At 40.7% G+C, this 13,072-nt stretch overlaps 1 protein-coding gene across 3 annotated transcripts in view; it reads right to left on the bottom strand.

The window, feature by feature from the left end:
* Window positions 1-13,072, bottom strand: part of gpc5a (glypican 5a) — a 111,365-nt gene that overhangs the window by 81,613 nt on the left and 16,680 nt on the right. For all 3 annotated transcript variants that reach the window (XM_046837331.1, XM_046837332.1, XM_046837333.1), the window contains exons 4-6: window positions 11,471-12,165; window positions 11,199-11,320; window positions 9,996-10,121 (exon numbers count right to left, since the gene is read on the bottom strand). In XM_046837331.1, the coding sequence (XP_046693287.1) occupies window positions 9,996-10,121; window positions 11,199-11,320; window positions 11,471-12,165 (943 nt within the window). The remainder of the gene's footprint in view (window positions 1-9,995; window positions 10,122-11,198; window positions 11,321-11,470; window positions 12,166-13,072) is intronic.

Genomic DNA, 13,072 nt, shown 5'->3' with positions numbered 1-13,072 from the left:
CTTATAGTCCGAAAAATACGGTACTTCGTCTAGTACAGTTATTTTTATAATACTTAAATACACCTAGTGAGATATTTTGATTGCTGTTTTGATGAGGACGCTGAGCCAAGAGTGTCCTCATGATTAGGGCCACATCAGTGACGTCCTATTAGTTTTATTCTGACTGACCGGTGATGCCTCATATCAGGTGGCTTCCATTTGGCATGTCAAAGACCACTGTCTGGAGAATTCTCCACAGTCACCGAAGAGCTATTATCTGAGTTATTTGTATCAGCAATGGAAGACGAGACACAAGCAGATGGCCTTGAATTGCTCCAAAGCCCGCTGCCAATCCAGAGGGGGGGTTATTGATGTCACATCTGGATTAAAGCCCCAGGAGAACAATGGGAACTACAGAAACAGAAAGCTATTTTTACCATTAGAGCTCCAAGCTGTGTGTGATGACCAGGCCAGGGTTCTGGATCATTTTCCTGGTTCTGGGTCATCGAGTACACCACTTTGGTCAGGCAGGACCTATAACCACCTGTTGGCTCTTTTCTTCTATGGCATAAGGAATATATTTCTGTCTTGAGAGCTTGTTACGCCAAACCAGCAGCCAGTGTCATTGCTGAGAAGATTTTCAAAATAATAAAAACCCCTATGGTGGTGAATTTGTGCCAGCAGAATTTGTGCCAGCAGAATTCGTGCCAACAGTTGGTACTTCATGTACCATCCTCCCCACCATATGTCTGGGGGTCACGCAGGAACTTCCACCTGAGGAAGGCTCAAGAGAGCTCAGAATTTGAGGACGGGATCGAAGACAAAGCCAAAGGCGATGCTGTGAGAGAACAATGCTTTGCCGAGGTGTTCCGAGTAACTCATTCATAATTCTGCATTATTTTCCATTTTTGATTGTAGTTCAAATCCAGTTCTCACAATACCATTTTAGATTATTATTTTCTTTCTAATATATTCGTTGTTATACATCTATCTAGCTCTCCATCTGTCTTTCTTTTCCCAGTGTTTCCATGACTTATTAATGCCAGTATTAGAATGTGATGTTTTTCGAATTTTAAATACATTTCCTCATCGCCTCCTCAAACCACTCAACTCAAGCTTTCTTCGGTTTCCCGCCCTGCCTGTCTGCCCTCTCTGGTGTGTTTCAGGAGATGCACCAAGGTTCACCATGACACATTGATGAAATTAGGACAAGAGGCACAAAACGGAGCACTTCTGTCCTTCGGCATCATCCATGTGGGTGAACCATGGCCAGGTTGCTGCGCTACCATTTTCACTCCCAGACAGAGAAACAGAATACAGATGAATTGGTTTAATAAGCATGCACAAAGTTCTTTCTTACAACGCAACTTTAGTAAGTATGCAATCGTTCTCTCGAAAGGAAAAAAAGAGTCTTAATTTGTCCAACAGGGCCGAAGTCTTAAAATAGGTTATCTGTCTTCCACGGACATTAGAAGCTTAAATAAACTTCTCTCCTGCAAACTTTACACGGTATTTATGAAGAAATGCAAAACCTAAAATTGGTTCTGTTTTTATTTTTTATATATTTTTTGTGAACATTACCAATAACAGGGAAAAATTTCAATAAAATAAAAAAAAAAAATGTATAAAAAATAAAATAAATCAAATGAATGCAAAACAATTCTTTATTATATTGATCGCATTAAATAACCGATTAAATAGGCGCGAATTAAATTGATTAAATAAATTAAATAATGGAAAAATGTTATTAAATAATTTGTTAGACTCCATTTGGGTAATATGGACGTGTATATAATTATGTGTATTTTATATATATATATATATATATATATATATATATATATATATATATATATATATATATTTTATATATATATAAAATGTTTAAAGATTTGTTCTACTTATTCATTCATAAATTAATTCCTTCCTTCCACCCTTCATTCGTTTACTCCCTCGAAATGCGGAAAAATGTCAGGAATTTCTCCTTTGAAGAGAAATTCTTGAAGCTGTACATAAAACGCTGAAGAATCCATATCAGTAGATTAGATGCAAAAGCCAAATGTACAAACTACTAAGTCTCATTGTACTGATCTCATCAACCAGACTAAAACCTTCGTAATTTGGTCAACACCCAAACCCAAACATAGGATTTTATGTCCATCCGCATGCATGCCGAGGTTTCCCCGTCACCCCACCCATCATACTAAGGTTTGCCTTCTTACCATAGTGCATCCTGGTGCCATCTCTTACACACAAGCTGTCCACGTGACGTGAAAGAAAACCTCAGGCCATCTTCCTCCATTGCTCCATTGGTCTGATAGAATTTATAGGGTATTCATGGGTCAGCATTCTGTGATGATCTGTATGTTCTGACATACAAAGCTTTTTCCAACAATTCATCCAGTTTTACAGTAGCTCTTCTATGGGATTGGACCACATCAGTTAAACCTTCGCTCCTCACGTTCATCAACGAGAAGCGAGGGAGTGTGTTTTAGAGAAGCTCTGACCTCATCACAACTTGGACCTTCAAAATCACTCTGTAATGAGATAAGCAATGATTTTTCATTTGAGGTCGACCGATTCATCGCTTTTGCCAATTAATTGGCACCGGTATTTGATTGCTGAAACTATCGGCAAAAACCCATACTGAGAGTTTTTTCTGGCTTCGGGTCTGCCGTCACTACGAGAGCGGCCTCTAGAGGCGAACCACCGACGCTACGGGCCGTCCGTTTTTTACACGCGAGACTGCGCGCTGCAACGAGAGCGCTATATTATCTATTATTTATCGATTATTAATTGTAGAAATAGATTTAGTAATTTATTCATGCATATTCAGATTTATATCATTTAACACATTTCCATGATTCAGGATATTTTTTTTTCTTTTAATAAAGTTCGATACTATTTTACAACACGTACACATTCATACAAAGTACGACTTGTAGTTAAATGCTTTGTTACGGCTGTTCAACATGTAAATAGAATTTTTTTAAAATATAAAGTATAATAAAAGTATGAAGTATATCAAAGAATAAAAATAGGGATTTAAAAAAGTGTTTTTTTATTTAGTATCAATTCTAACCGTTTATTAATCGGTTATTTACAAGTACAATCCAATCTAGCGATCTAGCTTCTTTTCTAATCTGGCTCAGAATAGTACAGTCGCACAGCTTCCTTTTGTAACATTTTGATTTATGAAGGTCGGTGCTCCCTGTGATTGTGCATGTAGCCGTGTGCTGCCATCTGCTGGCAGGTGAAACTTTTTGATACCACTTCGTATCTGATATACGTTTTTTTTTTTTATTTGTTTCAGGTCCTCCATTCTTTTTCCCCAGAACGATTCCTGCACTTCTGTCTTCAAATCTGACCAAAATTAGGTGCCTCATTGGATAGATGGTGTTTGATTGGTCAGGAACGTAGAGATGTGCTGATCCGGTGTTAACCTTTCACTCTGTCAATCCATCCATTCACCTCTCCTGTCCTCAACATCTGTTTCTGTCTACCCAACTGACTGATCATCCACCGCAGGGTATCTGTCCGTTCTATTTGTCTACCTCTAACATAATAGATTTGTCTAACAATCTAGTTATCTGGCTATATGACAGACGTTCAGGCAAATCCAGACATCAAATAGACAATCAGTCCAGATGTCAGTGTCCAACTTTCTATCTATATGTAATATAAACATAGAGCCAATAAATAGAGTGAGACAGACAGACAGTCAGTCAGTCAGACAGACAGACAGACAGAGAGAGAGAGAGAGAGAGAGAGGTCCAAAGGGTCATACCCAGGACATTAGAAACAAACAGGCAGCTGCAGTCTCATCGATTCACAGAGAACACACACACACACACACACACACACACACACACACACACACACACACACACACACACAGCTGCTGTGTCCTAATCCAGCGGCGCAGTGCTCGTTCATCTTTGCACTCTGGAGGATGAGAAGGGTGCAGCACATTAACCCTAATAAACGAGGGAAAAGACGGGAAAACCTACACAGAAACCCTAAACACACACACACACGCGAGCATGCACTACTGAATCTCAAACCCCCATAAAAAAGAGCACTACTTTGACTTCAGGATGGGTTTTGATTCCAAATTTCCCCGTGTTCCATCTACCTGTCAACACCTGAGTCATGGGCTGTGTTCCAAATCGCACTGTCATACTGTGGAGTGCAGTATATTGGCAGTATATTGTAGATTGGAAATATTTGGACTATATATGGACAAATGTATTGGGACCCCTGACTTTTCCAGAAATAGGTGGTTCTTTCCAAAACTGTTACCACAAAGCTGAAGACACACAATCGTGTAGGACGATTTCGGATGTGCTAGCATGAAATTTTCTTACACTCCAGTGCTCATGTTAGTTCTCACTCTCTCTGTATTGTTTAAAGAATTATAATCACACACTTGATGTCACCCAAATGAGGATGGATTCCCATTTTGAGTCTGGTTCCTCTCAAGGTTTCGTCTTCATAACATCTAAGGGGGTTTTTCTTGCCACAGACGCTGCTGCTCATCAGGGATAAGCACACATCGTTCAACCTTCACTGTTAATTTCTGTAAAGCTGCTTTGAGACAATGTCTGTTATAAAATACGCAATAGAAATAAACTTGACTTGCACAAAGAACAGCTTTGGGATGAATGTAAATGCTGATATATATATGGATATGTAGATCGATTTCTCGTCGCTAAACCGTTTTTCGAGCGCGTTCTCTGAGCACCGCTGCTGAATATATGAAGCAACACAACACTATGGAGAACCGGGGCGTGTCCTGAGAGTCAAATGGAATACCGATTAACATGGAAGCGGTAGAGCTGCGTCTTCCTGGAGACACAACAGAAAACGTCTGGTTTTATTTCATCTTGTTTTGTTTTTTTTGCATTGAAGTCAGAAGGCACTTAAGTAAATTGATGATTTGCTGTCTGTCTGTTGCAATGAAACAAAAGTAAATGATCTGTACCATACCGAATCGCGGCGCATCATGCATTCACCAATGAATCGAATCGTAGCTGCTTCGTATGTATCTTTAATAAATCCTTGAGATGTGAATCATATCGGACTCATTAATGGAGATGCACATGCTTTAAAAACATATATATGCTTGTCTCCTTGTTCTGAGAAACCTCTCTCCACCTTCCCTCGTCCCCTCGTCTTGCTGCTCCCTTATCGCCTTGCTCCCTTGATCCGTAATTACTTTACCTTTTAGTCCTTTCCTCCCGTGTCCCATCCTCTCCCCATGCTTTATCGCTCCTTCATCCCCTCCTCGTTTTCCTTGTCTCCTTCTCCCTTTGCTCTATATATCCCCCTTGCTATCACCATCATCTCCACCTTGTAGCTTCAACGTCCTCTCGTCACCTTTCTACTATTTGTTCAAAGATCCCTAACTGGTTCCTTGTCATGTTGCTTCCTAATCTACTTCCGTCATCCATCGTAGGCTCTTGTGCCCTTGTTTGCTGTTTCATCCTTGCGGCTGCGGTTCCTTCTGCCAAGCAGGTCGGATTTACTCATGATTACAGGGGAGTTAATGTGTTGATATTCCAGCAGCAGCACATCTTATTGCACATGAATCCCCTTATCCTGTGTGTGTGTGTGTGTGTGTGTGTGTGTGTGTGTGTGTGTGTGTGTGTGTTGGACGGTCCTCAGCTGTGCCCTCCCGTCTGCAGGTCAGAGTATCTGAACCGAATGAGAGTCTGATGTTTGGCACGTGGCAACACACACACACACACACACACACACACACACACACACAGAAAGATACAGTACATCACAGTGAAAGTGAATGCCGCTCTGTGTGTGTGTGTGAGAGTGTGTGTGTGTGTGTGTGTGTGTAAGTGATAACATAGCCATGACTAATATTTGATTGTTTTATTACTTTTCTGTAAGTGTATTCGGGGAGTTTTTCTCATTTCGGGTTTGACGGCGCAGCGTAATAAATACGACTCCGTCTCGGAATTTAAATAAACGTCTGAACAGAAATTGAATTGAGTGATCTATGGCATTCTCTCTCTCTCTCTCTCTCTCTCTCTCTCTCTCTCTCTCTCTCTCTCTCTCTCGCTCTCTCTCTCTCACTCTCTCTCTTTTTCGCGTAGAGCTGTGTTCTACTACTAATCAAGTGTGTCATCTCGGTTGTGTAAAAAAAAAAAAATTACAATTTAATTTCGGAAAAGGTTCATTCATTGAATACTCATGATTGATACAGACAGAATAAGAGAAATAGAATACGATAGATAGATAGATAGATAGATAGATAGATAGATAGATAGATAGATAGATAGATAGATAGATAGATAGACAGACAGACAGACAGACAGACAGACAGACAGACAGATAGATAGATAGATAAAAAAGCAGACACAGTATACATAGACAGCGAAGTGAGAGACAGACAGACATCCAGATGATGACAGACAGACAGACGAATCCTAACAGACTGATGGTTAGAGACAGAAAAATGAATACTGTGTTAATTATTTACATTATTAACATGATGATGGATAGAAAGAGAGAATGAGAAGGACCGGGACTGAAAGACTGATAAACAAACACAAAGAGAGATAGACAGAAATAAACAAACGGATAGAAAAATAGGCCGTCAAGCTGACATACACAGACACCTCGCTGATAGACAGACAGACGGAAAAAACAGATTAGTGTTTGCACAATGCAGACAGATTATGTGTGTAAGAGAGAGAGAGATACAGTAGAGAAATACAAAGGATGACAGATGGACAGAAAGAGAGACTGATGGACAGAATCACAAAAAAAGACAAGTTCACAGACAGATGGATGAATAGAGAGACAAACAGACAGGTACATAGAAAACTAACTGGATAACAAAAGGGACAGACAGATTAATAAATGGATGGATGAATGGATTGAATTTATATAATGTATATATATATATATATATATATATATATATATATATATATATATATATATATATATATATATATATTGATTCAAATAATGAGTATGATCCTTCTGTGCTCAAAACCCTGATCTGATCACTGTTCTGATCTGATTGACTTGTATTAAATGTATGACTGTAGCTGTATAAATATCTAAACTAATAATTAAGATCATAATTTCAGCGCCGTGACATCATCCGCAGTGATGCGCTGTTTACATCTCTGTCTCTTCACACTGAGGATAATGCGATGAAACCTGGAATGAGACGAGCACTAAGGTGAGAAACTTCAAGGAGCAAAGTGTGAATAACCGCAGCGCCCCCATCGGGCCGAGCTGAGGAACTGCACCCTGACTGCTGGTCTGGAAGGCCGGGAAGCTGCAGGGTTCTCCCTCCGCAAACATAATCCTGATTTATTATTAATAAAAAAGAGCTAAACACCACTCCAGATCAATGTTTACATCCAGGTTAAACGTCCGGGAATCCCTTTGAACGCATTAATCTCGCTTCAGAGCTTCATGAGGAGCAGAGTTTAGACAGCCGTGTATGTGTATATATATATCAAATATATATACACAGCCGTGTATGTGTATATATATCAAATATATATAATCAAATTCTAGTCTCCATCTTTTTACCTTTTTATAGATTTCAGCCATATGCTAGTTTCGCCTCTGAATCTCTACAAAGATATTGGTATAGTGTGTAAATTACACCAGCGAAGTTGTCAATGTCGGTTGAATGTGTGATTCTCGTGAAGAGTGTAATCATTGTGCTCGATGATTGGCTTTTGTTGGACAGGTCCACGTTTTCAGGATTAGCTAAACTAGCCGAATAGCAAAGACACTATTAACTAAGCTACGACTGGATACTCCTGTGCTCATTCCAGATGTTCCTAACAGAGAACCAGAACAAATTTTATAATAAGTATTTCTACATTTAAAAAAAATATAAATAATGGTTTAATTTGCATACCTGGTAATGCTAGAAAGCTGGCTACTGGCTAACATAAAGCGTCCTGATTTACATCGATTTTTCATATTCAGTTATACAATATATGAACAAACGTGTGTGGACACCAGAACATTTGATCGCTATGTGCTTCTTTTCAACATTCCATTCCACATTTAGTCCCGATTTGCTGTTATAATAACCTCCACTGTTCTGGGAAAATGTACCACTAGATTTCTGTGGAGATTCATCCAGTCACTCGAATTTAAGTCGTGTACTGATGATGTAGGTGAGAAGGTGAGAAGGTCTGAGGTGCAGTCAGGGTTCACAGTCATCCCAAAAGGTGTTCGAGAGGGTCTATAGCTCTATAGCAGGTCGCTCGAGAGTCACTCGAACCCATTTAAACTTTATCTTCATGGAGCTGGAATTGTCATGCTGGAACAGGTTTGGGTCTTCAAGTGAGGGGAAAATGTCATGCTACCACATCCGAAGACTTCCTGTACGATTGGGTGGTAACAGTTTGGTTAAGAGCCACATATGGCTGGAAAAGTCAGGTGACACTACATTTGTACATACAGTGAATAAAGTTTTGCCAGTTTTAATAGTAGATAATAGTAATTATGCTAACTGACTAGCGGATGCATTTTAAAGTCTTAGTCGCACACTTCCTCAATGTTAAAGTCACAATCTGAACTACACTGACTGGATTTTATAATACGTTCAATTTCAAATCTAAAAATGTCTGTAATTTACTGTTTTTTTGTTTGTTTGTTTTTTTGGCTAGTTAGCTGACCTGAGGTAACCTGAGAGGATTTGAAGTATTGATCATAATAATCACTGATTAAAGGAGCTAGCTAGCAAAGCCGAGATATTTATGTTTTAAAGGATTATCCATATCGATTACTAAAAAAATCCTAAACTGTGGTCATTCCACAGCGTTTCTGAAAGGATTTTAGAGTAAAATCGATATATTTCAAAGCATTATCCATAACAATCACTGTAAAGATCCACTATCTAGCTAAACTGAGGTAACCTGACAGGATTTTGGATCATTATGAAGATGAGAAGAACACTCCCGGCACGGCAAACCTCAAAATTCTTTAAATCTCCACACGGCTCTAAATGTGCAAGGACATATTTCCTCCACTAACGGTTTTTAGAGGTCAATTATGGAGCGCTAGATGTTAAAAAAGAGCAGCGCACAGAGGCTAAGCGTATTTCGCAGCTTTTAGGTGTGACAAGGGACAGTGAAGTGGCCATTAAAATCCTAAAACGGATCTTAAAATCACAAGGCTTCGTATCAACAGTTGTACAGTAGATATTAGAGCTGGAAGAAGCGTCAGAAGGGCAAGAGGACTCGGAAGCGTCGGGACGAGGAGATGAATAACGAGCGAGGTAATGAAACGAAGGAGGAAGGGCTTGGGAGATAAGAGAGAAAGGAGAAGAAGGGAACATGCACATGACCGGAGAGGAGTGCATGAGGAAGAAAGGGGAGAAGGACGCAAAGGAAATGAAGGGGGGATGGAAGACGGAACGAGAATAATGGAATGATGAAATGAGGACATGAGGAAGTGAGAGGGACAAGGGAATAATGCCTTTTTCCAAAAGTCATTTTTCTTCTTCGGTCTTTGTGATGTGTGTATGTGTGTGTGTGTGCGTGTGTGTGTGTGTGTGTGTGTGTTTGAGAGAGAGACTCACAAATCAAACATCAAATTTACTGAACCCCTGCAGGGAGACTGATGTTTAAGCGGACATTTCTGTCATAAGTAAATGAGACCTGGGACATTTCGCCAACTTGCTATCGAATTCAAATTGTGGGTAAATTCCCAGGAGGCGGAGCTTCATGTACACAAGACAGGAATGGAGGCGGCGTCAAAGAGAAAACCAATCATACACGTGAATGGCGTCAGCATACAAACATACTCATGAAGACTTTTGCACACACGTGGAGCAACAGGGCCCATGGATTCCGTCTCGACATCATCGATGATGTCACGTTTTACCTGACTGATCTGATTACCATGGAAACAGCGCCTTTTTAATGCTCTATATTTCTCCCACACACTACCCAGGGAAAGTTCTCGCTCTGGTGGCCTGAGATTGTTACGCTGTGTGTGCGTTTGTGTTGCACCTCTTGACCACGTCATTTCCGTTCCAGCAGGCGAGTCCGTCAGTTGACGCCAACTCTCGAACACACATCTGGTCGGCCAGACCGCCGTAAAATGCCCGATAGTGACGTAGAGATGTCAGGAATTCCCTGCACACACATACACAAACACACACACGTTTTAATCCCTGTTATAGCCTCTTTCAAGTTTAGGTCATCTTTTTTATGTCTATGTGTTAATCTGCTACCACCTGGTGGACACGATAGGAACTGCAACAAATTCGATACATTAAGCACCTTCAAAGTTTTTGACAATGTATTTTCTTGTTATGATTCAATTTTAAATTTAATTAAATTATCTTGATGTGTTTTAGCTTTATATATTAAGGAACCATGATGTGTATTATATTAATATTAATGTCAATACTATTAAGAGTAATTGGATAAATACCAAGAAAATTCAATCTCCTGCTGGACACAATGTCTGATTAAAATAATGCAAAATATTTGAAAAATATTTATATTAAAAACATTCATTTAAAGGGTTTACAAGTTTGAAAGAAAATATAGGCTGTTGTGTTTTACAGCATGACTTTTTTGGTCACCTCATTTTTTTGTTTATTTGTTTGTTTGTTTGTTTGTTTGTTTGTTTGAATAATACAAATATCGACATCTACTCATTATAAAGTCGTGCAATGCTAACTCTCTCACCTATACACACGCTATTTAAGTGAATAAAAAAAAATCATCTTACCAAGCCAGATACACTATATGGACAAAATTTTACACCATTGTTTAAGATGTTTTTGGATCAGCATTCAGAGACCCTGAGACCGAGGGTGTTAGTGAAGTCAGGTACTGATGTAGGACAGGTGAGGAGGCCTGGGGTGCAATCAGTGTTCACATTAATTCCAAAGCTGTTCAAAAGTTGTATAGCAGGATATCTTCCTTACACTTTCAACCCTGTACAATTGTGTGAATTTTGTGGTGAAGAATCAGATACGGTTGGAAAAAATCAGCTGTTTTAATCCTTCTATGGCTTTAATGTGTTTAAGATGCAGTTGATCGGTTTGTCCAGCAGGTGGCACAGAAACACAATTGAACGCGAAAAATAATTCTGAACCCAAAGTTCCACAATCACAACAAAAAAATAATCTTTCCTAATTTTTTTTAAGTATTAAATATTTAATAAAAAGTAAAACAAAAGAACAAAGGTCTAAGATGTACCTTCTTTTGTGACTCAGGGTGTCTTCTGGGGTTTTCTCTGGGGTTTCGAGATGTAGTGTGTCGCTTACGGGTCTCTGTTGGATGTGACCAAAGTGTACAGGTTCTCCACACAGACTATGGACCTACACCACCAACACACACAAACACACACAAAGACAATATATAGTGGTTAGAGAATTATTAGATAATAGTCACAAGTCCCTATGGGAACAAACAACAAAAAAGTAATGTCATGAAATAGCTGTTGGAACCCCTCATGGTGCTTTTCTGACCTGTGATTTGAGTTTGGCAGCGTTCTTGCTCATGTGTGCTACAGCATCGGTGATGAGTGGCGGGATCGTTGCAATAACGCGCTCGAGCTCGTCCCCGTCTTGCATGCGTGCCGAGAGCGCCTCCAGCGAGCGCACAAATTCTTGCCAGTGGGCATCGAGCTCAGCAAGACTGGCGAGGCAGCCACGCAGCACATTCAGGCAGTAACCCATGCACGGCTTACTGTCCGTCAGGGCCTGGCACAGCGGACAGTAACGCATGCGCATTAAGGCTCGTCGGCACTCGCGGCTTGGCTGAGCGTGGTCTGTGGTGTTGATGACCTCAGCCGCGAGGTGCATCGACTGCAGAAACGTGCGCTCTGTCTCCGAAGCACGCGACACCAGCGCAGCGAGGCGTATCGGGGCGTTACCATAGGCCGCTGAGCGACGCCCGACTGAACGTACACACTCTTGGTAGACAGGATCCAAAGGTGCCATGTCTCGCTTCTCAAGCTGGTCATAGACCAATGGGAAAAGTGCTTGGAAAAAACGTTGTGTTGCTTCTTCTAGGTTAAGCTCCGCCCCCAGCAGAAAAAGACCAACATCGGTAAAGAGTTCGGCCAACGGAGAGGAAGCACGCGAGCCGAGGTCGCCGTATAAAACTCTCAAGAGGGCAGAGGTGTGGCTCTGTACTTCACGTGCCACAGAGTCTAGTGTTTCTGGAGAGACATAGAAAGAGACAGACGGAAAGATTATTGATGATACAACCATAATTATAAAAAATGATTAACGTAGGAAACTCCATTAACTTCCTAACAGCGGCAAAACACGGTGGCATTTATATACAGACCTTTAATTGGCGGTTTAGATTAGCAAGCTCCTCCTCCAACCATTCTAAAACCTTCAAGCTCCTCCTACAACCAACTGGAAACCTACAAACTCCTCCCACAACCATCATGAGACCTAGAAACTCCTCCTTCTGGCATAAAAAAAACCTATAAGCTTCTTCTTCAGCTAGCCTGAATTCCACAAGTCTTTCCTTCAGCCATCCTGGGACCTAAAAGTTCCTCCTCCAACCATCCTAAAACCTAAAATCTTCTCCTCTTTCTATTCCAAGACCAACAAGTTCCACCTCCAACCACCCTGAGCCCTACAAGCTCTTTGTTCAGCCATCCTGAGACCTACAAACTCCTCCTTCCTCACATACAAAAGACCTATAAGCTCCTCCTTCAGCTAGCCTGACTCCTACAAGTTCCTCCTTCAGCCATCCTGAGACCTACAAGTTCCTCCTACAACCATCCTGAGACCTCATCCTGAGACCTACAAGTTCTTCCTACAACCATTCTGAGCCCTACAAGCTCCTCATTCAGCCACCCTGAGACCTACAAACTCCTCCTTCTGGCATACAGAAAACCTATAAGCTTCTCCTTCAGCTAGCCTGACTCCTACAAGTCTTTCCTTTAGCCATCCTGAGACCTACAAATTTCTCCTCATGTCATCCTGAGACCTAAAAGCTCCTCCTACAACCATCCTGAAACCTACAAACCTACCTGAAAGTTTCTCCTTCGACTGACTTGTTTACCTACATGTCTGTCTTTTTGTCTACGCTGTGACTCACTGAAGTCT

Source organism: Silurus meridionalis, chromosome 24, assembly GCF_014805685.1.
Source record: "Silurus meridionalis isolate SWU-2019-XX chromosome 24, ASM1480568v1, whole genome shotgun sequence".
In the NCBI taxonomy this organism is placed as follows: Eukaryota; Metazoa; Chordata; class Actinopteri; order Siluriformes; family Siluridae; genus Silurus; species Silurus meridionalis.
This window is presented reverse-complemented; position numbering and strand designations above follow the sequence as displayed.